Below are 26,244 nucleotides of genomic sequence, written 5' to 3'. Positions count from 1 at the left end.
TTCTATGCCTGTTCTTGTTTTTTTTTTTGCCCTCTAGTCCTTTCTTCTGTGGTGCTCCAAGGACAAAGTGAGTATGGAAAGCCACTGCAGGCACGAGATAAGCGGTCAGACCGTATTTTTTGTTTTGTTTTCAGTAGGGTCTTTTTATTTCTTCTTCCTGTTGTTTCTGTGGGAGTTGATGCTTCACTGGTTGTCAGGTATGTCTAGTGACCTGCACTGCTGCTCCTTTGGGAAAAGAAGTCTCCAGAACGAGAGCCTGTGCTAGCAGTCAGGTCTGAATGCCTTTGCCGCAGACCCTCTCTCATCCTAAGGAAACTGAGACTGTTGTGCTGCATGGGTACGATCCTGTAACGTTCCACCAAATTACACAAAACACTTTGGTTACTCAACACAACTGTTTAACTGCAGGCTATATTAAATCCAGGGCTAACTAGTAAGAGGGACGTAACCTCTTCTATGCGGAAATACGGAAGGAAAAGCTTAAATAAACACAACAAGAAATTATAAGGCTAAATGTGGTTATTTCTTCCATTTGTCAATAGTTACATGAGGTCAGTTGGCAAAAAAGAAGTGTGAGGACAAAAACATGTGACTACATTTAAAATACGACTAGAAATAGCTTTCCTAAGGGAATTGCTAATGCTGAACCAAGTCGTGCAACCCTCACTCAGCCGGAGCCATTGCTGCTCCTGCGCACGTGTGACCATTTTCAAAATCATTAGTGAAGAGTAGGAAGGGTTGCAAGCTTTGGCTCTACATTTTGTGAACATAATCAGGATTTTGTTTGTTCAAGAAAAAAAAAAGGGGGGAAAAAAGAAAACAAAAAAAAAAAAGGTAAAGTAAGTGATTTTTTGCATTGGAGTTAACATTTTGAATCAGAATCATGGACCGTTGTTCCCAACTTCATTCTGTCTGTATCTTCCAAGCACCTTCTACTTTGGCACCTTTGAAAAGAAACTTTAATAAATAAGGAAAGGAGACTCATTACTGAACGGTAATAAATAACAATAACTTAATCTCAATAAATATCTTCTGTATATTTATGTCTCTGAATGGATGCATTGCATCAAGTAGTCTCTGCTCACTCACAATGACCAAATAGAAATGTAGTTACGCAAGTGATGTTAGTCCTTTGTAAACCTAAAGAAACACATTTTGTGTAGACTGGGTTTGTAATTTTTCTTACTGTATTAGGAAGAAGTGCTTAAAAACTCAACTTGTTTTCATAGGTAGCAGAAGAATAAAACCCTACACTTATTTTGAAGGAACATAAGGTGGAAATAACCAAAACTTGACTGGTAAGTGAAATTGTTCTGCTTTGAAATTTATCTTGGCCATAGAGAACTTGAGCCTGAGAATTTTCGTATTTGTCTGTCACAATCTTACTTAGGGGGTGTTAACCTTATTACAGCTTAGAAGTTGCCCTAAGTGCTTAGGAACCACCTTCAATGAGCACTAGCACAACGTGCTTCAGTAAAGCTGAGGGCAGAGGAGGGAAATGGGTATGGTAGTCCTAAGCTACTTCTCAGCTAACCTTCCTGGCACCGGAAAAAATGTAACTACAACACAGAGTGGTGTGGCAGAGTTGCGTTTTTAAGCACGTTCCTCGTGGATCTGAGTCTCACTGATGGTGGGCTGTGTCAAATGAGAAAGGAAGTGTGCACGCCATCCAGCCGTTGGCATCTCCACCTGAGCTTTTATTGATTTTTTTCTGTAGGACATCAAAAGCCACCATCCTCCAATAACGCCTCACATATCCCCAAGCTTTTAATGACCCCTAGTTCTGCATTCTTGGTCCTCATTTGTCCGCTCTGAGCAGATGCTTCCCTGGGAACCTTGGTCCCTTCTCTTAGCGTCGTAGCAGGAATGCAAAACCGGCGCTGCCGCTGGCAGGCAGCCATCAGACGCATCCACACCTTTTAGCGGAATGTTTTTTCAGAATGTGGTAAACCAGGTTATCATCCAAAAAGGACAGGTCATCATCATAGGCTGTGGGCCTGCAACAAGCTTGCCTCACTTTGTCAGTGACAAGTTTCTTCTTCCTTGTCAGATTTTTCAAGATTTTGTCGTAGGTGGTCTCGGCTGCGTCGCAGGATCCGCTGCAATACCGGAAAATCAGCTCCTCTTTGGTTTCGTATCCCAAATCCAAGTCGGTCACGTTTAAATGTATTTCTGTTAAGACACACCCTCGATTTCTCCCCTTTTGATTCCTCCTTCCCTTTTTGCTGGAATTCTCTATGTTCGTGGCTGCATTTTGCCGGTTTCTCTCTCGCCTTGAAAAAATCGGAGCCTGCTTATCTGGCGACCTCCTCAGCCTTTTAATGGTGGCTTGAATAAAGTCCACTACCTCATCAAACTGGTCTGGATAATCCTCTGGCATATTAGCTGTTCGGGAAAGAGAGAAAAGGCTTTGTCACACACCAGCTGTCATTGTCCATTCACGGCTCAAAAAGGTTAAAACACATGCAAGATGCTCTGCCCATCGCTTCAGATCATGCGCCCAGGGCCTTCGGAAAGGAGGGAAAATTTGGAGTGGTTTAGATCATCATGGAAACTCCTTTGGAGAGAAAGAAATTACATGCATATATCTCCGTAGGTGTTTGCTGATGCTCGGTAGCACTCCAGTGCATCTTTCAATACTGAATGAGCCCTGTCAAAATTGAAGGAAGGCAAAGCATGTCATGGTATGAATATTAATTGATGTATAGATGAAGATACTGTAGTAAGGTTACTCCCAGCAAAGCAGCAAAAGGGAAAATTTCTTTAAAGCAATTTTGTGACTATAGTTGTTAATTGTTGTCTTTTCACACCAGCAGCAGTTAGTATTGCCAAATCCACTCATTGGGCCACGAGGATGCTCAGAGGACTGGAGCACCTCTCTTATATGAGGACAGACTGAAAGAGTTGGGGCTGTTCAGTCTGCAGGAGGCTTTGAGGTGACCCTCTTGTGGCCTTCCAGTATCTGAAGGGGGCCTACAAAAAGGCTAGGGAGGGACTTTCTAGGATATAAGGTAGTGACAGGACATGGGGGAATGGAGCAAAGCTGGAGGTGGGTAGGTTCAGACTGGACGTGAGGAGGAAGTTGTTGAGCATGAGAGTGCTGAGAGCCTGGAATGGGTTGCCCAGGGAGGTGGTTGAGGTCCCATCCCTCGAGATGTTTAAGGACAAGCTAGATGAGGCTCTGGCCAGCCTGATCTAGGCTAGGGTGTCCCTGCCCATGGCAGGGGGGGTTGGACCTAGATGATGCTTGTGGTCCCTTCCAACCCTGACTGATTCCATGACTAGGTTTTTAGGCACTAGTGAAAGACAAATTCCCTGGGATACCAGCCTGAGCTGTTATTCCTAGTTGAATGCTTGTGCTTTTTTTTTTTTTTTTTTTTTTTTTTTGCTTCTAGCAGATAATTATTATCAGAGCTTTTGAAAAATTTCTCGTGGAAGCATTCTGCATCACAAGATGCTGATTAGACTGAGTAAAAATAGGTCAGAATATAAATATTAAGTTAATTTTCAAGGGAACTGTTATTAATGTATTTTCTTTTTATGACATCAGAATACCTATTTCACTTTCCAACTGGTGTACACTCTACTGGTGATAAACCATTTAAGTAAACTGAACTTTGAAGTCAATGAAATGTTTCTGTATTAGCAGAATGAACCTCTTCAAGGAAGGTAAAACTAAACATGTTCTGAAATGTTCTCAGATTTCAACTTCTCAGCATGATTTGGAAAAAAAAACCCTGCATTCTGAAATCTTTGAACTTCCTGTGGACTAAATCCCTCACTGTCATCTGCTTTAATGAATACAGTGATTTAATGGAGGGTCAGGATGTCAGAAGCCCATGCAAAGGTGCCCTTATGTTGCATTATTAATGATTGTCTCTTGAACACATTAACTACAGTGCAGTGTTGAGATCTTTTTAATTCATTGTGCCAAATATCAAGACTTGAGGACTCATTTCCTTTGCAGTAAGACATAAGAGGATGCTTCTTTCTGCACCTAGCTCCTAATTGTCCACCCATGTGAGAGACCATTGTCGTGCACCCATCTCCAGAAGGACCCCTGCAAGCATCCAAGGAACAACACCAGGAAGCACTAAGAAAGGCAATATCCAATACAGTGCACCTAGTCAGGGATTGGTACCTCCATGAATGCTCTCACTGGGGCAAGTGGTAAGATAGGAACAACTTATTAGGCAAAGACCCAGTGTCACATTTCCCTAATGAGCACTCTCACAGAGAGAGGCCTTGGTGGAAGCCCAGGCAATGAATGCATCCTGCCCACACACGATGGCATGTGGACAGGGAAGAGAAGACATGAAGCTGCCTCCTGTTACCTAGCAAAGGTGCACCTTCATATCCTCAATATAAGCACCAAATATAGAGGAGACTGGGGCAGCAGGATCTTAATTCTGCTAGTGCAAAATAGTACTGACTAGAAAAAGGAGTAATGACAGCAGACAACCTTGTACCTTCACACAAGGAGCACATAGGAAGTGTGATCCTATAAACTGTAGAATCTGGGACTAGGAAAGGTGAATGACATTTTGTTTTACATATATCCATGCCAAAGGCAACAATTGTGCAGGGCAGTGACTGCCAAAAGACACAAAGGATGGATGGGCTGCTATCTATAGAATTATATGGGACACAAACAAATTAGGATCCTGCACCAAGCTCCATATTCCTTACAGCCTTCTTGCTTTGCTCTGTCATTACCTCTGTACTAGGTACTGAAATTGCCCACTACGAGCCATGTGTACTAATGAGCCATGTGTACTAGCTTGGGCAGATGTGTCCACTGCATGCACTACTCAGCTCTGTTGTAGTACAGGGTGGTTTACCTACACCATTAGGAAAACTGCCCTACTGAACAAGATCCAGGTCAAGGTGATGGGTGGGTTACATTCCTTAAAAGCAGGAAGGGATAGGCATCTTGCTAAACTCAGTCAACCAAGATGACTTACACGGAGCTGGCACAGACCTCCCAAGCACAAACGGCCCTGGCACAGATACAGATGGGGTCTGTCAGGGGGCACTTGTTGCTGGGGGACTGGGTGGCTTCTAGATTTCTTGCACAGAAACTTGGTTTCTTAACCTAAATAAGAGGATGACTGGCCTGGGCAGATAGCTCTAGTTGTGCCATTCTTCACTTACTTTCAAATTACCCCTTTCATGCTACTGTGACTAACTCAGTCCACACTTTTGCCACATAGTCCTGGCCCAGCTGCTACATCAGCAGTATGCTTCAGTAAGATGTTGGCTGCAGACAGTGACATGAAACCACCAGAGAAGTGTACAAGGGTTTAATGAAATTCATGCAATGGTCAACCATCAAGAAGGGGACAAGAGGTAATTATAGGAAAACCCAACCTTTATATGGAGATTCTTGTCTGCAGTCTTTAGTCTCATACTTATCCCAAGCCTGGTACACTCCTAGTGCAGCAAGGGGAGTAAGTGTTCCCCACCTAAGAAGGGAGAAACAAAACTGCAGATTGCCCGAAGAGACAGCAGCCCAACTAGCACACTGTTTTTAAGCTGCCTGCAATTCAGATGGAAAAAAGCACCTACTTCTGCAACAGTGCTCTACAGGGGAGTCTGCTTTGACTAGTTACTAATCAGACAGTTACAGGACTCTAGTGGTGTCCTGTCCAAGACAACTCAAGTATGCCCTGGAAGGTAAAGATGAGAAAAGGTTCTCATTGTGGACAGTGTCCCTGCTCAAAGCCCATCATGACATCCTGGCTCATGCACAATCACTACTCCAAATGGACCAAGGAAGGTAATGTTGCTGAGAGCCTGTGGTATGTAAAGTGGAGGAAACACACCACAGAAAAACTCTGTGTGACACTGCTAACAGAGGCATGGGGGTTTCAATACTGCAGAAAGTGAAAGCAGTAGGGCAAAAAGTAGATCAGGTAATCAGGCTAGCATCATATCCATCTAGAGAAGCCCTGCTGACAGAAATGGACTTGCTGAAACTAGAAAAATGGATTACTGGCTGCACGACTGATCCTGCTAATCTCACTGGGGCTGAAACCCAAACCATACAAGAATTGTTCCAGGCTGTAATCTGGGATAAGGTGTGTGTGTGGCTGACACACCTACAAAGCTGGGGATCCCTCATCAGCTCATTCTCTATTGCAACATCAGGCCACTCAGGAGAGTCTCTGTGAGGGATACCAGCATTATGACTAAAACTGATGTGAATTTTCTGTTTCCAGGTTGGACCTACCCTTCAGCCCAGGGGACTGGAAAATATTCCAGGCAGGTACCCCAAGCAGTCAAGAGACTCCTCCAATGAGTCTCAGTATTTGGAGGTTGTATCATGGAGTCATCATAAGGCATAAGGGCGATACTGGGGAACCAGTGGGAGCAGAAGGCACAGAGCCTCCACTCAAGAAATTGTACTTGACCCCTTGACTCTGGTCAGCATCTGCCCACCTACAACACGTGCACTGTGTGGGTACACCACACTAACACAATGGCAGCTGCACTGCCAGGCTACTCACTGAGTCCTCACAGGTTGCTGTAAGCAGCAAAGCAGCAATACCCTCTCCCTCTGGAGCTCCAAACTAGTTATGATCAATGCAACAGTGCTCTTTTTGGCAGCTTCCAACTGGACTGACTGCCAATGTACCCCAAATTTTCTTCAAGGAACACCTCCCTCTTCTGTCTGGTACAGCGCTGAATTACTACACATCCCCAGGAACACACATGGCAGTATGGGCCTGTACTTTCAGTACTGCATCATGCATGGTGGGACCCAACACCCACTGAACCCTGGACCCAAAAAATAGAGCTCATACTGCAAGTTTGCAGATGACACTAAGCTGGGGGCGGATGTGACTGGGTTGGTGGGCAGAAGGGCTCTGCAGAGGGACCTTGACCGCTTGGACAGATGGGCAGAGTCCAATGGGATGGCATTCAATAGCTCCAAGTGCAGGGTGCTGCACTTTGGCCACAACAACCCCATGCAGAGATACAGGCTGCGGTCAGAGTGGCTGGAGAGCAGCCAGACAGAGAGGGATCTGGGGGTGCTGATTGATAGCCGCCTGAACATGAGCCAGCAGTGTGCCCAGGTGTCCAAGAGAGCCAGTGGCATCCTGGCCTGCATCAGGAATGGTGTGGTCAGCAGGAGCAGGGAGGTCATTCTGCCCCTGTACTCTGCACTGGTTAGACCACATCTTGAGTACTGTGTTCAGTTCTGGGCCCCCCAGTTTAAGGAGGGACATTGAGATGCTTGAGCGTGTCCAGAGAAGGGCGACGAGGCTGGTGAGAGGCCCTGAGCACAGCCCTACGAGGAGAGGCTGAGGGAGCTGGGATTGGTTAGCCTGGAGAAGAGGAGGCTCAGAGGTGACCTTATTGCTGTCTGCAACTACCTGAGGGGTGGTTGTGGCCAGGAGGAGGTTGCTCTCTTCTCTCAGGTGGCCAGCACCAGAACAAGAGGACACAGCCTCAGGCTACACCAGGGGAGATTTAGGCTGGAGATGAGGAGAAAGTTCTTCACTGAGAGAGTCATTGGACACTGGAATGGGCTGCCCGGGGGGGTGGTGGAGTTGCTGTCCCTGGAGCTGTTCAAGGCAAGATTGGACGTGGCACTTGGTGCCTTGATCTCTGTGGTAAAGGGTTGGACTTGATGATCTGTGAGGTCTCTTCCAACCTTGGTGATACTGTGATACTGTGATACTGGTGAGATGGGCTTAGTGCTAATTTTCTGCTGCCTAATGAAGCTTAGTGATCAGCATGACTACAGTCACCAGGCATGGCTTGCAAGGGTTTGGAGGAAACCTTGACAACCAGGAGTGAAGTGAGAGTTGACTTAGTAGCCTATACTAAGATGCTGACCACAAATCAATAGGGATATTCAACTGCCCAGTAAGTGTGGGTGTGAAGTCTGAGAGCCCAAAACAGTGTAAAAACTGCTGAAGAAGGACCTTGGGCAGCCAAGCAGAAATGTCAGCATTAACACCAAGCACGATGGGTTGAAACGAGGCAAGTGCTAAGGAAGCTACCACTAGACATTTCACATGAATAAGCAATAACCACTGAGCAAGGACTAAAGACCATAAAAGGCGAGTGAACAGAAGGGACGATGGAGGAAGCTGACAGCAGGACCACACCATCCTGATGGGTATTTGGTTAAAGTGCTCTAGAGATGCCAAGACCACTCTGCACCACAGCCACCACATGCTGAACACTTCTTTGGTCTCTCTACTGTGGCAACTGCCATGTGGGGTGAAAAGTGTGCTGAGCCAAGTTGTGTGGCCAGGGAACACCACTGGATGCACAGGGGTTGCCTTGGCTTCATGTGCTGGCTTGTAACCTGAATAAAACCATTTGACCGAGCAGTACTTAGGTATCCCAGTCTCAACACTGCTTAGAAAACACTTATAGTCTCGGAATCAGGGTGAACAGCCTGGCAGTTTTGCTAATCTCATACTGCATGGATGTGTTGATTTGATCCTACAGCAGACAGAGCTTTCTGTGGAGATTCCACACCCCTGAGAGAAGCACACACTATCGTCAGCTCCTGCAACACACAGTTTGCATGTGTGTATATATGTGCTGTATTTACACATATGCAAATGTATCTAATTATACACAGGTTTTTCTTCAAAACAAACTGGTTTACTGACAATGTGTGGCTTCTGATGGAAAAGCTGAGAGAACAAACACATGGCAGATGTCTCTCACACTGTACAAAGTGCCAGCAGAAAATGCTCAGATGCTATGGCAATAAAAGCAGGGAAGATCTCTAAGTAGTAATCTCTGGTTCCATACTCCAGAGTGAGAGAAATGCGAATTTGAAAATCCAAAGCCAGATCTGATAGGACAGGATGGGACAGAATAGGACAGCATGTCCTCAATACAGGTTAGTAAAGCTTGGTTCACACACGTGATGAACCCCAACACAGGTGTTAGCTGAGGAAAAGGACTATGTATGTGTCCTGGAAATGTAACATGGGACTCTTGTGTATCTTATTCACAGCATGGCAAAAGGGCAGTGCAATAGGCTGAGACCCACCACTTAAGACTGTGGTGTCACGAACACTCCGACGAAAGGTATGAAGCCAAGAGGGCATGTTTTTGCACCACCTCTGCCTAGCACCCTGCTGGCAGGAACCTGGGGCAGCCAGCAGTGTTACAGGAGCTGTGGCCAGCACATGTGTTCTGCTCCTGCTCATCTTGCTCTCCCACATTGCTCCCATGCTCCCTCTCTCAGCACCGTGCCAAGGACCTAAGCATTCAGAGAGCCATAGAAATCGTAAGAAACAACCAGGTTGGAAGAGATCTCCAAGATCATCCAGTCCAACCTAGCACCCAGCCCTAGCCAATCAACTAGACCATGGCACTAAGTGCCTCATCCAGGCTTTGCTTCAACACCTTCAGGGACAGTGACTCCACCGCCTCCCTGGGCAGCCCATTCCAATGCCAATCACTCTCTCTGCCAACAACTTCCTCCTATCATCCAGCCTAGACCTCCCCTGGTACAACTTGAGGCTGTGTCCCCTTGTTCTGTTGCTGATTGCCTGGGAGAAGAGACCAACCCCCACCTGGCTACAGCCTCCCTTCAGGTAGTTGTAGAGAGCAATAAGGTCTGCCCTGAGCCTCCTCTTCTCCAGGCTAAACAACCGCAGCTCCCTCAGCCTCTCCTCAGGCAGGACGAGAAAGAGCCTTTTGCTCTGGTGGCAACCAGAGCATGAGTAATTGCATTCTCGTGCAGTGGTGGAGTATCAAGAGTGGTGGGTGGGTATAGATGGCAGCCCATGTGCCAGCCTACATCTGGGCACCTTCTCTGTCTCCCATGTCCAGACAACCAGGGCTCTTGATCTGCCAGGAGCTTCTCACATGAATGAAAAAGCAAAGAAGGAAAGAGCGAGACATCACAGGACTGATGCCCTTGGGGATCTAGAAGAGTGACCAGGCTGGGAGGGCAGATTTGGTGAACACCAAATTCACAGGAGTCAAACAAAATTTTAAATATTATTTAAAAAAAAATAAAATGCATCTTCTGGTTTCTGCTTGAAAGCTGTTCACTTGCTTTCTGAGCCTCTAGGGCTTACTCAGAGTTTTGACACCTTGCTACTGCTTTCTGGAACATGAAGTTTTGACCTGCCTGTCCCTGAGCAGCGTTCCTGTCCCCTAGGCACCAAAAGAACTGTCAGAGCATACAGGTGCAGGATCCTGCAGCCAAACACCTGTCATGCTCCCCACTAGCTTCTGTGGAAAGCTATCTTTGGGCATGCAGGGAAAGGTGCCTTCCTTCAGGCATCCTCCCCACTGAAAACCCTGCAGCTCTTGATTTTGCTTTTCTAATTAATTAGAGACACCACATGCCAGCAGGACCAGGAGTTTCAGAAGAATGGACTACACAGTGTTCAGACTCCTACACCAAATGGATTAAATTAATATCCAAATCAAACTCGCCACATCCTCAAGAAAGCAACCTGCATTAAAGAAAAACAGACATGTGGTCATAATTGTATTTTGTAAAACTATTCCTTTGATTTCAGTAGCAACAATTTCTTTTTTTTTTTTGCTTTCTCTAAAGCCAAATATTCCCCTGCAGTGGCAGCAACCCAGCATGGTAGAGCAAGAAACCCTCAGTTTGTACCTGACCACAAACTGATTTCAGTAGGAACAGATGGATCTCCAGCTTCTGAGAAAAAAACAACCATTCAGTTACTCATTTTGGTGCCTGATTATGGATTAAAAGGCTAACTACAGTCTCCTCTAACCATGGTATCTATTACAGTTTACAAAAAAAGCTTAGATTCTATTAAGAGCAAAATAATAGTTCCTGTGTTTTTCTTTTTTTCCTCTTCTTTTCTTTTAAACTCATACACCCTGACAGTTTCAGATACTTGAAAATGTTTGCACTTCATAGTTTTACATACTGATCCTAAACTACAGTTGGGGATTTTACTGACTGTTTACAAGCTCTTGTAGTGACAGAATGAGGGGTAATGGGTTTGAGCTGGCAGAGGGGATTTTTAGACTTGATGTTACGGAGAAGTTCTTTGCAGTGAGGGTGGTGAGACACTGGCACAGGTTGCCCAGGGAAGCTGTGGATGCCCCCTCCCTGGAGATGCTCAAGGCCAGGCTGGATGAGGCCTTGAGTGACCTGTTCTAGTGGGAAGTATCACAGTATCACAGTATCATCAGGGTTGGAAGAGACCTCACAGATCAAGTCCAACCCTTTACCACAGAGCTCAAGGCTAGACCATGGCACCAAGTGCCACATCCAATCCTGCCTTGAACAGCTCCAGGGACGGCGACTCCACCACCTCCCCAGGCAGCCCATTCCAGTGTCCAATGACTCTCTCAGTGAAGAACTTTCTCCTCACCTCCAGCCTAAATCTCCCCTGGTGTAGCCTGAGGCTGTGTCCTCTCGTTCTGGTGCTGGCCACCTGAGAGAAGAGAGCAACCTCCCCCTGGCCACAACCTCCCCTCAGGTAGTTGTAGACAGCAATAAGGTCACCCCTGAGCCTCCTCTTCTCCAGGCTAACCAATCCCAGCTCCCTCAGCCTCTCCTCATAGGACTGTGCTCAAGGTCTCTCACCAGCCTCGTCGCCCTTCTCTGGACATGCTCAAGCCTATGGCAGAGGGTTGGAACTGGATGATCTTTGAAGTCCCTTCCCACCTGAACCATTCTCAGATTCTGTGATCCTGGGAAAATGTAATCACATCACTGTGGTGTCGTTTGATACTTTGCACATCCTGAGTTAAAGTGATATAACAGAAGTCACAGAAGGTACACTAAAAATGATAAAATCAGGTATTTTGTTTTACAGTGTAGCTTTTATACATGCATTTGTGACAGTCTATAACTACTACATCAAAATGCCAGGCCAAACATTTAATAAAATTACCAGGTATTTCCCTTGATCACAGATGTCTTTCTACTACAGCAGTTCAAACAGCAGCATTCAGACTCCAGTTTAAAGAACGAATTCAAAGTTCAAGGGGATTAATGCAGCTCATTATAATGGTAAGCATTATTTAGAAAGTCCAGATCTTCATCTCTGCTTGGATCAGATGTTCCTTTTGAAAAACAGTTCTGGTACTTTAATCTGAACCCTTCATAGCTAATTTTTTTTTTTGGTCCTGTGTGTTTTTAAAGTTTCCTTAAAAGTGACACCTGCAAACACCTATCTTCTTAAGATCATTTGCAAGTGGGAAACAGATAATTAATGTGCCTCTAACAGTGACTGCAACAAATCCTCCTCACTTTTTTGTTGCTTGTGAAAACTGCTACAGCATAGTACTTATTCAGTAATTACTTCTGTATTTAGTTCGGTTTTCAGGACTGGATGATCTTGGAGGTCTCTTCCAACCTGGATGATTCTATGATTCCATGATTCAGGTACTTGTTACAGGGGACACACCCTGTACAAACACAGAATCCCTTTGTCTCATACCACAAAGATGTACTTTGGGACACCCTCAGAGTAGCCCGTTTGTGGAATTGTGACCTTACGAAGGATAAAATTACTCCTGTGATAATTATTCTGCATCATAAAGCAAAACCTCAACTGTGGGTGAGGATATGCCATTTACTTTGCTTAAAATGAAATATCTTTCATTAAAAACAAAGTCTATCATGCAGGCATCAGAGCAAACTCAGGTGTTAAAAATAGCTTTGCCAAAGGGTTTTCAGGACTTAACTCATACACTACCTTTCTGAGGAATGACCTAGCTCTCATGCTTTGCATGAAAATCCATGGGGCTAAGAGTGAAAAGGAAACAGGAGGTTGTGTCTGTTAGGAAACAGAGCTCATCCTTAAATGTTTAACACAGTTCTTGTTCACTACCTCACAGTCTGACTTAACAGCTCCCAGGAAACACTTAGTCCTGTCCTCCAACCCAGAGAGCCCTTAGAAATGGAGTCTCTTAGCAGTACCCCTTGTCTCTTATCAAGTAAAGTGCTTAGTAATATGGAGGATGACTATGGGGCCACTCACATCCATCAGGAATGATAAGGCAGCCCTAAGAAAAGGCACAGGGTTAGCTCTCTTGGTGTGCTTTCTCCTGGCGGAGTTTTGTGTTCGTAGCTCAATTGCTAACCCTACTGCTTCCCATGAACAACAGTTCATGAAAGCAAATCTGCAGAGTACTTTGTGTTTTCACACTGCCATGCTTGGCTGTGCCTCCCCTTGCACCCTTTGCCTGCTTTCCCGCAGTTTGAGACTCTGGTTCTCATCACAAGGGGAGAAACAAGATGACCATCTAATTGTTGACAGCTGGGGGAAGTCCTCTGCAAGCAGAGGGACATAGCAAGGCCTGGTGAACTAGGTGAAGGAAACTGCCTTGTGAGATGACCTGTCCACAAAAGTTTCTTGTTCTTCATCTGGTCCAGGCAGGGCTGTGCACAAGATCCTGCCTGCTCCTGGGCTGGCACCCAGGGCCAGGTCCCTTCTCTGGCCTCTCTGGAGTGATTAAAGGGAGTATTTCATTTGGCAGCCAAGCAACCAAGAAGCAGCAGAAGGATGTGGTCAGAGTTCTGAAAAAACAGCTCTGAGGCACTGAGGAGCTGACAAATTCTCAGCAATTGCAGCAATTGCTCCTGAGGTTTTGTGACAGTTCCCCACACCAGCTGGCAGAAGCCTGTCTGCACCAAGGCTGTACTGGGTGGGACTATGTGGGAACAGCAGCACCTACAAAGTAGTCTCTCCATTTAAAGAAGTTACAGCATAAAATGTGTAAAAGGGGTAAAAAGTGGCAGTGCACTGCCTCAAGCCAGTGATGGAGCAGAAGCCCAACCTGGGCAAGTCACATACCTGCCTGCTCTTGCCTCACTAAGGCCTTGTACACTTCCAAATTCATACCATGCTAAGTAAATACACAGGTTCCCAGTAAAACCTGGGTTTATGCTTAATATCTGGCCCTGTGCCAACTGTGAGAGCCTCAAATGAATGGGACACATAACCTGCGACCCCTAATAGCAAGAATGCATACAGCCAGCTAGCAGGCATGGCACTGAAATGTTAATGGAGGAAATACTGTCATTAATAGAAAAAAAATTCTCTTTAGCAACTCTAGTGCAGAAGTGATCCAATCCACTCCTTGCATGACATCAGTAATCCCACATTGATCACCCAGCCCCAGCTCAGTGCCAGCTTACTGAATAGGAACACTACTCCTAAATAAGTAACAGCAACTGTTCTCAGGCTGCCTGTGCTCTTACATTGCATCTCCTGTTGGGTTTTAGGGGTGTTCTCAGGGTTTTTCCAGGCACAGGCTGCGAAGTATCAGGAAAAGACCAGATCCCATTCTCTCTCCTGGAAGCAGCAGACCAGAGCTGTTCAGGCAAGACCATGGATAATGCCTCTCCTGTAGCAGTCTCTGCTGCAGGATTTTTTTTATCTAACCCATAAATAATACATATTCCACCACTGTCGCCCTTCACTACCTTCATTTCAATGTATTTGAAATAGCAATGATATGAATAAATTTAATACTGTGGTGTGGAAAATGTTATTATTTTAATAATCAGTCCCTGTCTCTGGGGTAGGTGCTACGTGCTCTGCTGCAGAAGGTCTCGTGTTGGTATGCATGGATCATGGCCTGCCAGACAGCACTGCTGTGTGCTCAGAAGAGCAAGCTCCTTCCCAGCTGCTAAGCTGGATCCACACCTCCCTGTCAGAAATTTCCTGAGCAATAGCTGATTTTGCCAAAGAAATCTTACATACACGGGATGGGAGAAGAGGTAGTCCAGATGTTTGTACGCGGCTAAAGGGAATATGTAGTTAAAGGGGATATGACCAGCTTTGCCTCTACACGTGGCCACCTGAGAAGTTCTGCCTTACCCCTGTAACTCTGCCTGGCCCCAGTGCAGGAAAACAAGTATTCTGACTTTGGTGTGTTTTCTTCTTTTGAAGATCACTTTTGTTCAACGCTCATTAAGACACTTGTAGAAGTCTTCAAAGAAGACTTCAAAGAAATGTACCTGCAAGTTTTGGTTGAAGTGCTGTACCGATAGGTACAGTCTAAATCAGTGTAACTTTATTCCCTAAAAAGGATGCCCGTGCTCACACAATTGATCTTCTGTCCCTGATCTTGAAAACAGACATACTCTAGTGTATATTCTGTGACTTAATGCCTTGTTTGTACCCCTCTCAAGTAATGTATCCCTTCTTCTCTTTGTAATCAGTACCGGACTTCCAAGAACCATTGCAATCTTTCTTTTGGTTCTCCTTATCACAGGTTACTTGAGCAGCAACTACAGCAGATTCTGTGGAAAATGACCATTCTGCTGTGTCAACCACTCCACCAGTATCAACATGCAGTAGCCTGTTTAGATGCCTGATGATCCTGATTGTGGTTATGCTGCAATATTTAATATTCCTCAGTAACTACTTGTCATTAACTTACTACCTTATTCCATGTGAACCTAAGGAAGAATTTTTTTCCCTGTTAGGGTGGCAGAGCACTGGAACAGGCTGCCCAGGGAGGTTGTGGAGTCTCCCTCTCTGGAAATATTCAAGAACCATGTAGATGCATTCCAGTGTGATCTGCTCTAGGTGATCCTGCTCTGGCAGAGGGGCTGGACCAGCTGATCTTCCCAGGTCCCTTCCAGCCCCTGATATTCTATGATACCTCAGAAATAGGAGAATCCACAACAAGTGTAGTCACACAGCACTTGGCCTACATACTACAAATTTTAAGCTGCAGCTGCTTGACAGTTTGCATGGGGGCATGAAGAACGGATATTTGCACTAGACACCCACCTCTGACATGCACCTGTGAGGGATGACCCAGTGGCTTCTCTTAGCTTCCATAACTTTACATATTTTATGCAGTGCCAAACAGGTACAATGTAATTTACAAAGACATTACAACCTATCCGTGTTAGGGATCCTCTTCAAGTTGACAAATAATGCCTCCCCCATCAGTTCACCAATAGTCACTACAGAGGTGATTTCTTCAGCCTTTCAAGAAGCGTTTTGCAGCTTGTCATCTTCAGACCCTGAACATGTGGATTTCTACAATATATTGGAGAGGCCTATGAAAGATGACCAAGAAAGGCATGTTCAGATATGTTATCTAGCAAGCCACATCTGCAAAATGTTTAAAAGGATCCACACCTCCAATGGGAAATTTCTGAGGTCCTTAAATAGAAAAGCAGCAAAGACAAAAAACTTTAAAGAAAGGATAACTTTTGAAAAATGAGAAGAAAATAATATTCTACTGCATTTCAGTTCTCTCCTCTCTAAGTCCAAGAACACCCTTCAGAGGAGTATATTCAGCATTTACAACCAAGACAGCAGAGAAATTGGCTTCCAGGGCTGCATGCATCTGGATTTAATCAGATGTGTCCTGTTAATTTTTTTCCTCTTTAGAATTTTGCCCGTGAATTGGCAGTCTTGACTACCTGAGATTTCTAAATGCTCAGATAACCTCAGCGTGCCCAAGCAAACAAACTTTTTCTACATACATGCTGGCCCAGAGACACAAGCATGCTCAGTTTGACACTGTCTGGATGCACTGGCTGTGCTGGATACACGCAGAGCAGGTGATGCAGTGTGGCACCTGCTGGGCGTGGCAGACACCTCTCTAAGGAATTGCATTTACTGTGCATGGCCAGACTACCTTTGTAGCTTCTGGGCATCTTAGACTACAGCACATAGGTCACACACAATGCAGGTGTGTTGAGCGGCAAAGCCTGAACAGAAACAGGAGAGTTCTGGCTCCTAACACTGGAACATGCCTAATAAATACTGTAGCAAAGGAAATGGGCATTTAAATACTGGTCTTTGCCTTGAAGATCCCTTACACTACTACTGCTTATTCTACGTGTTTTCCATATTAGCTGATAATGTCACAGCTAACTGCAGTAAGTTAACATTAGATCACCCTTAGCAGGGTTATGAAGAATTATTACCAGAGGTGTAATGCATACATACTGTGGTGCATTACAGCCTAACAAATACACCAAAGGAGCTCCAAAAAGAATTGACCATCCAGTGGCTGTCGAGTAACTCTGTAATGCAATAAAACACTTTTCTTTCTCTAAGGAGGGAAAAATCCCACGGCAAGATTTTTCATGTAACTCTACATGCTTACCTCTAGTTCTTACCAAAGGTGTTAACTTATCAAGAAACTATGTATCACAGCAGGGGCGTTGGACGTGGATGATCTTTGAGGTCACTTCCAACTCTGAGAATTCCATGATTCTGTGATCATAGCCTGGATCTCAGGATATTTCAGTCACAGAATCATTTTGGTTGGAAGAGACCTTCAGCCACAGAATCACAGAAACATTCAGGTTGGAAAAGACCCTCAGAGTCATCAAGTCCAAATGATATCCCTACTCTACAAAGTTCAGCCTTAAGCCATATCCCCAAGCACTACCTCCAAATGACTTTTAAACACCTTCAGGGTTGGTGACTCAACCACCTCCCTGGGCAGCCCACTCCAATGCCTCACATACATGTTATGACCAAAGAGTGGCAAGCAGCTACCAGATGTATTTACTGCATTAAAACGAGGTCTTTGGCTCCATGTGTGCTGTCAAGCTTCTGCGGTTGCTGACAGCATTTCCTTAAGAATAATTTGTTTTGTATTTGTTCTGTTCACAGTTGCTGTTTAAGCTAATTGCATCCTTACCCTAACAGACTGTGTGAGGGAAATTAAGGTTTTCTAATCTTTCAAACTCTATAGCTACCCTATGAACATGGATGCATAAAAGACCTATGAATGCTGCATTTATGAAGACTACTCTCACTCCACCCTTCTGCACTAAAATATGCAGAAGGCTGCAATTGCCAGCACAGTCTTCTCTAATTACTGCCCTGAACAGCAAAGGTCAGCACATTACACCTGATGAGGTTAGGACCTTGTCTGTATGCTGAAAGGAAGGAAGGTTTTGAGACAATCTGAAAGGGATGGGGTAATATCAGGTGACATCAGAGCACTTTGCCAAGAAAACAATCCTATCAAATGAGAACACAAGAAGGTGCTAAGGGCCTGGGAGAACAGATCTGTATAGGTAGGTGTATGGCCCACCCTTAGGAGCAGCACTAGATCTCCCAACCCTATTAACCCCTGATGGAAGTGGTTAAGGGAGACCTGACCTCTCTGCACACCTTCCAGTGCAACTGCATAAGCATCACTTTAGGGGAGAGCTGTGCATCTCTCTTTGCACACAGCACCTGGTCTTGCTCAGTGCCCACATGCCTACCCTATGTGGATAAGCCAGCGTGGGTGATTTTAAGCTCGCTGCTTAGTGAGCTGCCCACTGCACAGGCCTTTGGCTAAGCAGCTGACCAACAGTATCCACAGAGATATTAACACACAGCAGGTCCACCACCAGATAAGCTGGGGAGCTGCAAGCCCACCTGCAGGCTCCTGGCACACTGCCCTCTGCTTGTAAGAGAAACCTACAAGAGGAGAAGGAAATCTACATGGCGTAGACAAGCTTCCATTTTTTATGTCTCTCTTGTGTTGAAAATCCTATGTCACCAAATGGTAAGCAAAGATAAATATCTTAAAGACACTGATGTTGGCAATTTGAACAAGGTGCTGATGTAGCAGGAAGGCAGTGATGTGCCCAGACTGCATGAGCCTCATGGGTTCCAGACACCACACACTTTCAAATCAACTACAAATGGCAAAAAAAGAGTGGATCAAAGAGATTTCACTGCTTTCTTTCAGTTGTCTTTCTGCAGGTCTCCCCTGACTCATCCAACTTAGCAGAGCAGCAGAGAGTAAGAGTTTGTGACTTTCGAGCACTGGTGCTGTGTAAAGCACTGGTGCTGTGTAAAGATCACAAGGACTCCTTGGGTTTTGCTCAAATCTGTTGTGAAGAGCATCACTGCTTACTTTCCCTGTGAAGCAGGGCTCACTATTTGTGATTCGCAAGGTTAAAGAGACTGAGACCAAACTATTGGCCCTTTCTCAAATGACTATCCTGGCCAATAACTTGCAACCCACTTTTGTTTGACAAAGCCTGCAACTGTACCCTGGAAACAGACATAGCTGGAAGAGGCTGTCTCTTGGTACTACCATAGCTCAGGTAAAACTTAGGTTTTCTTTATTCCCACTGCTTGTTTACCCCATCCACAAGGGTAAAAATAAAAAGATGCAACAATTAAGATCACTTCTGATGTCTGTCCTCTTGAGCTACTTCAGAGAAACCAACTCACCATGAACTATACTCCCACAATTTCAAGATAAAAGCAGGTACTATACAAACATTATTGCCTTGGTGAAATGGAGCACTAACGTTCTCCCACCCTGCAGATTCTGCCAGAGCTACAAACTGACTGGTCTCCCAAATGCCTTTCTTGCAAGCAGAAGGGACTAGAACAATGGCATAAAAAGGTTGTTCATCATGTTTTCTAGGATAGTACCTATCCCACCACATAGCTCATCACGGAGAAGATCATAGCCCTGCAGCCCTGGCAGGCTGAAACCCTGGGAAGAAGCACTACTGGCCTATCTCCCTGTGTGGTGGGGCTGAAAGGATGACAGGGGCTGCCAGGTGGAGGTGGCAGCCTAGGAAGGTTATCAATAGTGGAGAAACAAAAGCAAGAAAAGGAATGAGAGAGGACTAAATGGGGAAAGCCAGAGTTATGTGTGTGGAATAGGAGCAGATGAAAGCACAGAGTCATGGCACACGATTTCCCCTTCAGTGCCTCCCTGCTGCATTAGCCTGGCTGCTCCTGAAGAAACCAGAGTGGCTGGTGCATGGCTGGAGCTGTGGCAGACAGAGAGAAAGGGCATGCCTCCAGATAAGGAGATAAACATGAACCCAAATTACTGGATGCTGCCTGCCTCTTGCAGTGAGCTAAACAGAGAGGGCCAAGCATGGGCAAAGGGAGCAACCTCCAAGCTGCATCTCCTACGTGAATATCTCCACAGTTCGTATGAACACTTTGGCACTTTAAGAGTCATATTAACTCTCACTTTAAAAAGCCATCAGAGTTAGTGTAACACTCATATACCACTGGGAAAATCTTGTATCTGCTATTGCAGACCTATTATTAGTGAAGCATTATTATTACCTGTCATTTGGTTTCTAAACTGTCTTACTGTGAACAACCTCATGCGTCTCACTCTAGATCAAGCTCCTAACCCAACCACTGCTACTCTTCTGTAAATTTCCAAGTGAACACACTAATTTCAAGATCAGAATGTGAGGAGGATGCAATACAACTCAGCAGCACTCGAGGGTGCATACAGGGCCTCCCATCATGGAGTCCAATCTCCATCAGGATTTGCACCCACTACAGGCAGTGAATAGTTGTATTGGCAGGTCTGAAGACCCTGAAGCTACCCAGGAGTATCCTCTCAGCTTCTCTGCACACAACTACCTGTCTGGGATCTTCAGCCAAAGGGCTAACAAGAAAAGTAGTACTCGGGGAGAGAAGGAAGAAAAGGCATTGCCACCACAATTGCCAACCCCAAGCTTTGGAGGATGACTTAGTTTAGAGATGTAGGGGGGTTCTTTCCTCATTCTGACGCCTGAGCAAAGGGAAGCAGGTTTAGCAAGACAGACAGCAGTGGCTACAAAGGGGAATGTTTCTTACAGTCACTGTGCACAGCATAGGGAGGCAGCAGGCTGATGGGGGAGAGATCGTCTTCAGGCCCCTCTACCACTGAAGGGGGCTCCTTGGGAGGCGCCTTACCAGTGGGCAGGGGCAAGGTGGAGACCGTGTTGAGCAGCACAACGCAGACAGCCACAACATCCCATAACTTCATCTTAGATCTCCTTCCAACACGGGCCCCTGTCAGGGAGGAAAGGCAGGGTTAGTCACAAGCTGCTGCACTCCCCCAACCCTAACCCCTCCCTGACAACCCTGAGACAAAGCTCAGCAGCTCTGCGCCCCAGAAAAGCCTAGTCCGCCCTGGCCAGGCTCAGGAACACAGCAAGGGGAAACAACCTGTGCCCAGAGAGGGAGGCACAGAATGGCTTCCAGCTCCTCGGTGTCCAAGAGTACTGCTGTAGAAGCCGGAGCTCAGGGACATGGGGGTGTCACAGTCTCCCCGTGCTGGCAGGCAGGTCACCTTGTGCATATCCTCCTTCAGCACCCGGGTGGCGCCAGGGTGGACCAGGATCATCTAAGGGAGTGGAACTGCGCAGATTCGTGGTGTCTGTCCTATAAGCAAACCTTCCTCTCCTTTCCTCTTTCCACCTTTTTCTTCTTTATCCATTCGCCTTCCTCAGCCCATTCTCAATCCTTTTTTCCTTTGCATTTTTTGGCTTTCTCTGTTCTTCTACCTTTCCTCTCCACTTGTCACCTTTCCTTATTCTCTTCCTTTCCCCTCTTCCTTTCTCCTTTCCCTTTCTTCTTTACTTTTCTCCTTCTCACTTCCCTTTCCCATGGTTTTGACATTTCTTTCCCTTCCCTCTTCTCTTTCTCCTTTCCTCATTGTTTTATCTCTTTCATTTTCCTCTAATTCCCCCCCCTCCCCCCCCCCCCCCCTCCTTTTTTTCCTCTACCCTCTCTTCTGCCCTGTACTTTCTTTTCCTGTCCCTTTCCTCTTCGTCTCTCCTTTCCCTTTTTCTTCTTTCCTTTTCGCTCTTCGATCGCCCCGCCCGCAGCCCGCCACTGCTAAGCACTAACCCGATCGATGTCTGCCGCCCGGGTATGGCAGCTTGCCCCTAGCCGGGTCTGACTCGGCCCGGACGGCGGCTGCGGGCAGTGCCTGGCCCGGCGGTTCCGCGGCAGCCCCCTCTCCCGCGGCAGGGTTCGGGGCGCGGCGGCCGCACGGGTACCGCCGGCACCCACTATTACACCCGCTTCCCGGAGCGCGCTGTCTCCGCCGTCACTGCCTTCGCACCTCACCGGGTCCGCGGCGCTGCGGGGCGCCCCTGCCACTCCGCGGAGGTTACTCACCCCAGCCCGCCCGCCCTGCCGCGGCCCTCGCCTCGCCCTCACCTCTGAGCTGGTCTCCTTGGACCCAAGATGGACATTAACGCCGGGGAGCCGAGCGGCCGGACGGGAGATGCATGTGGGCCGGGTCGGGGTCCAACCGCTAGGACCCTCTTTGCGCTAGGAGGGGGTGGAACGACGTAAGGAAGGGGGGCGGGGGAGAGGGGGGCAAGGTCTCAAGTGTGGGTGGAGGCAGAGGGGAACCGCCAGCAGAAACCTCGGTGGCTTTGCCCGGCGCCGCAGGTGCTGTGGTGGCGGCAGGAGCAGCCCCGCGCAGGTCTCCGCCCTCCCCGGCCCCTCAGCCGCGCTCAGCAGCGGCGGGAGCGGCCGGAGCCGCGAGGAGCGCCGCCGGGCAGCGGGAGCTGGCTCTGGGTGCTGCTCTTGGGACCCTGCCTGGAAATCTGAGAACGACACTCCATCAACAACTGCGGAGAGTCAGATGAAGACATCAGGGCTCCTGTAACGCCAGCTGGTCCAGCACCGCGGGGAGCCGCGAACCGCTCGGACACGCACGCAAAGGCAGGACGGAAGGAGGAAAAAAAAATATTAAAAATATCAATAAACTCAAGGGAAAAAAAAACCAACCAACAAACCAAAACCACAAAAAAACCCCAAAAACACCAAAACCCCCCAAAACCAAACCCAAACAAGAAAGCCCCAAACAAACAAAAACCAAAGCGACCTACGCCAGGAGGGGAGGGAAAAAATAAAAATAATTTAAAAATAAAAATTTAAAGCAGCCCCCTCAGATTGCTGGGAGAATCAGAGGCAGGCACTGGGGTTTGCAGAGCAGATAACAGCAGCAGCGAGGCTTCCTCCTCCAGACTGGGAGTCCCGTCGCGGCGAAAAGCTTAGATCCAAACGAGGAGCGTGGCGGCAGCGGCAAGAGACCGGGCCGGTGCCCGGGAGCACCCGCTCCTGCTGCCTCGGCGGGGACTGGGCGCGTCCGGTTCCCCGGGCGCCGGTGGGTCCGGAAGGGGGCGCGGGGTGGGCGAGGCGCGGAGGGGCCGCCGCACCCGCGGAGTAGGGGATCGCGGAGCCGGACGCGGGGGTTTTGCCAGGGCGTCTCGGCGCCGCAGATGGATTTATAGGGCCCTTTGGCAGTGACGCGCCCTCCGCTGATTCGCTTTCAGACCCAAACACACGCTGGCCCCCCGCACCGGACCCCGCGGAGCCTGCAAATATCTCCCGGCTGAAGTCACCGGCCCCACATACCGAGGGCTGCGCGGCCGCCGGCTTAGCCTCGCGGCACCCTCTGGCCCCGCGGCAGCGGCGGGGCCGGGCCGGGCCAGGGTAACCTAACACCGCGTCCCTCTCCCCCGCCGCCCGTCCGCGCTCCCGCCGCCCGCCCGCGGTTGGCGAGACCGACGGACGGACCGACTGACGGCGGCGGACCCCCCTCCCTGCCCTTCGCCGGCCGCAGGTGCCGCCAGCGCGGGTCCCACGCCGGCAGCCGCGGTGCGGAACACCTCCGCGCAGCCGGGCCCCTGCGTGGGGCGCGGCGGCCGTTTGACTCGCCGGAGGCCGCTGCAAAGCCGCTGTAAACACTCTCGGCTTTCAGCCCTGTGCCGTGTATTTATGACTCACCCAGTTGTCCGGAGGTACGAGGTCCTCATGTCGCCGGTGCTGTGGCATTAACGCGCTCAGCCCGGGCGGGCGCGGGGCTGTGTGGCGTCCAACAGAACTCTCCGTCCGCCCAGCGCTGCTGCTTTTATTTTTAAGTACATTTTTTTGTTTGTTTTGGATATTTTTGGGGTGGGGTGAGGAGGCGTTAGTCTATGAGAGGGAGCGGCGAAATCCCTAAGAGAGCAGGTCGATGCCAGAGGTTTTCACGCCGTTATAGCGCCGAGCACCGGAGCTCCGGGGACAGAAAGCACGGCCGGGCACGGCGACGGAGCCGCCCCCGAAGTTGTAGCCTGTCTGCGGGTTTGTTTCGATACTCCCCACCGGGTGTGGTACGTGTGTGGCTGTGCTTGTGCATTCATACACGTGCGCACCGGCTCACGCTTCTCTCCCGGGACAGGCGAGCAGTCGTTGGGCAGCTTCGCCGCCCAGAGCCGGCCTCCCCCGACCACAGTTGCCTGTAGCGGCGGAGGCGGTCGGGGCTGCTCCCGGAGGGTCCTGCAATGCGGTGAAGGGGGCTGCGTAGAGAGCCTCGTCCCGCCCGGGCATCACCAGCGGCACCGTGAGCTGCTTGTTCCCCACTCTGCCTCTCCTAGGCCACCTAATCTTCTGTGTACCCCTTCTTTCCTCTTACCTGCTTCTCTTTCGTGTTTCCCTTTCTCATTTCCCACTTTCTTCTCGCTCTCCCTCTCCCTTTCCCTCTCCCTTTCCCTCTCCCTCTTCCTCTTATTTTAGCTCTGCACTATTTCCCTTTATGTCTCAAACAGCTTGTCCTGGACTTTCTGCACACAAGTCCTTGCTGCACCTCTTGCACCTTCTCTGCACTGCTTGATTAGGAAGTAGAATGAGGACCTGAGGTGCTGACTCCAGAGCCGGGTGTGTGCACAGCAATAATGATTGTTTCCTCTTCATCGGTGTGAAATGTCCAGAACCCTCCAAAGCACATAGTTCTGGAGATCTCAAACCAGGGACTGTGCAACTGTGGAGAGGGTCACGCGATCTCACTAGGCATAGTGACAGTGAGGTGCAATCCCTCCACAGGGGCAGTGAAGGTTTTGAAGACACGTTTATTGAAAACTTGAGGAATGACAGTGTCATCTGGACAGGCTTCCAGGACAAATATTTCTGCAGGAGGCATCTACTTACTACCTGGAAAAGTACTTCTCCAGGAGGCATCTTGGAGATGCCATCAGATGACAAGATGGAGAGACAAGCATGAACCTCTTTGCTAGGCCCATTGGGCAGCATGACTGTTCCACTGTCACAGTCACCTGCCTGCTGAGGGGAAATTTTACCACTGTCTTCCACTAAATGTGATGAAGAGGGCAGCTTTCCTTGGGAGCATGTTCCCCTCTTTACAGGAGCAACAGGTCTGAGACTTGAGAGTAGTGTCTAAATTAATTACTTTATTAGATTTTTAAAAATTTCCTGTCACTTTTCTTTTTTAGTTGGTAACTACCATCTGGAGAAAGACAGCTTTGCATAGAAGAGAATTCTCATGAGAACAGCAGAGTAAAATGCTCCCTGAAAGTTTTCTCCTGTTGTACATTGGAAACAGTGTTATACATCAGTAGTCACTTAAAAATAATCTTCTTTTGTCAGGACAAAGAATCCAATGTTAAGTACCTGGAAGAAAAGCTCACAAAGTGCAGCCTCTTTACAGACAACAGTGAATGAGTGCAAATGAGTGCAACAAGGACTTGACAATCTGTTAAAAAGAGTATATGATATCTGCACAATAAAGACACAGGCATCTGATAAATGCATCTGTTTACATATATGTACATGCCAAAAGGGGAGAGGAGAAGGTTTTACAAGAAGCAGTGGTTTGTTTGGCTCAGGGGTACCATTCAGATTGTGCCATCTCTGCCACAGAGTGGCTGTGAGGTGGGTGATGGGTGCAAATGCTGGATGTAGAAAGTGCTAGACACACCAAGTGCCATATGTACAGAAAGCCAATCCTGGCTCCCAGCCTGAACAGGTTAGGGAAATGGATAGGATGTAGTGCTTTTCTCAGAGACCAGGGAATTCCAGTATAGTGGAATGGGTGTCTTGGTAACCCTGTTAACATGCAATGGGGTGAACTTACAGAATCATAGAATGCATGGGGCTGGAAGGGACCCTTGAAGGTAATTTTGTCCAAACTGCCTGTGGCGAGCAGTGACACCTTTTAACTAGATCAGGTTGTTCAGGGCCCCGTCAAGCTGGACCTTGAATGTCTTCAGGGATGGGGCCTCCACTACTTACTTCTCTGGGCAACCTCTTGCAGTATTTCAGTACCCTCATTGTGAAGAACTTCCTCCAAATGTCCAACCTAAATATATCCTGCCTGTTGTGTCTTCTATTGCTGCATGTGCCTGTAAACTGTTCCTCTACAGTTTTCTCGTAGGTCCCCTTCAGATATTGTAATGTCCCTGTAAGGTCTTCCTGGAGCCTTCTGTTCTCCAGGCTGAACAAGTCCAACTCTTTTAACCTCTCCTGATAGGAGAGGTGCTCCAGCCTTCTGGTAATTTTTGTGGCTTCTTTCTGGACCTGCACTATCAGGCCTATGTCCTTCCTGTGTTGAAGACTCCAGGTAAGATCTCACCAGAGCAGAGTGGCAGAAATCCTAGTAGTTTAGCCAAAAGACTATCTACTGAACCTTTACTGAACATACTGGATAAAATGAGCTCAATGCATAGGTTTTGTTAGTGCAAAGGCACTAATTTTCTTTAAACAATCTTAGGTGATGAAGCCAAGA

The 26,244-nt window shown here is 47.6% G+C and overlaps 1 protein-coding gene across 3 annotated transcripts; it reads right to left on the bottom strand.

Annotated features, from left to right (window-relative positions):
* Nucleotides 1-1,676: 1,676 nt before the first annotated feature.
* On the bottom strand, nt 1,677-23,279 carry GDNF (glial cell derived neurotrophic factor). Of its 3 annotated transcripts, XM_064140296.1 has the most exons (4): nt 23,097-23,279; nt 21,888-22,001; nt 20,535-20,732; nt 1,677-2,385 (listed from the first exon to the last, which is right to left on the bottom strand). In XM_064140296.1, the coding sequence occupies exons 3-4, from the start codon at nt 20,704-20,706 to the stop codon at nt 1,901-1,903; spliced, it is 657 nt and encodes a 218-aa protein (XP_063996366.1). In that variant the 5' UTR covers nt 20,707-20,732; nt 21,888-22,001; nt 23,097-23,279; the 3' UTR covers nt 1,677-1,900. The 3 variants fall into 3 exon arrangements, with proteins under 3 accessions (XP_063996366.1, XP_063996365.1, XP_063996367.1); XM_064140295.1 differs by lacking the exon at nt 23,097-23,279 and having other exon boundaries at nt 21,888-22,458; XM_064140297.1 differs by lacking the exon at nt 23,097-23,279 and having other exon boundaries at nt 20,634-20,732; nt 21,888-22,455.
* Between the last annotated feature and the right edge of the window lie 2,965 nt (nt 23,280-26,244).

This window comes from Pogoniulus pusillus, chromosome Z (genome assembly GCF_015220805.1).
Source record: "Pogoniulus pusillus isolate bPogPus1 chromosome Z, bPogPus1.pri, whole genome shotgun sequence".
In the NCBI taxonomy this organism is placed as follows: domain Eukaryota; kingdom Metazoa; phylum Chordata; class Aves; order Piciformes; family Lybiidae; genus Pogoniulus; species Pogoniulus pusillus.
The sequence above is the reverse complement of the archived record's forward strand: the minus strand, read 5'-3'. Positions and strand labels throughout refer to the sequence as shown.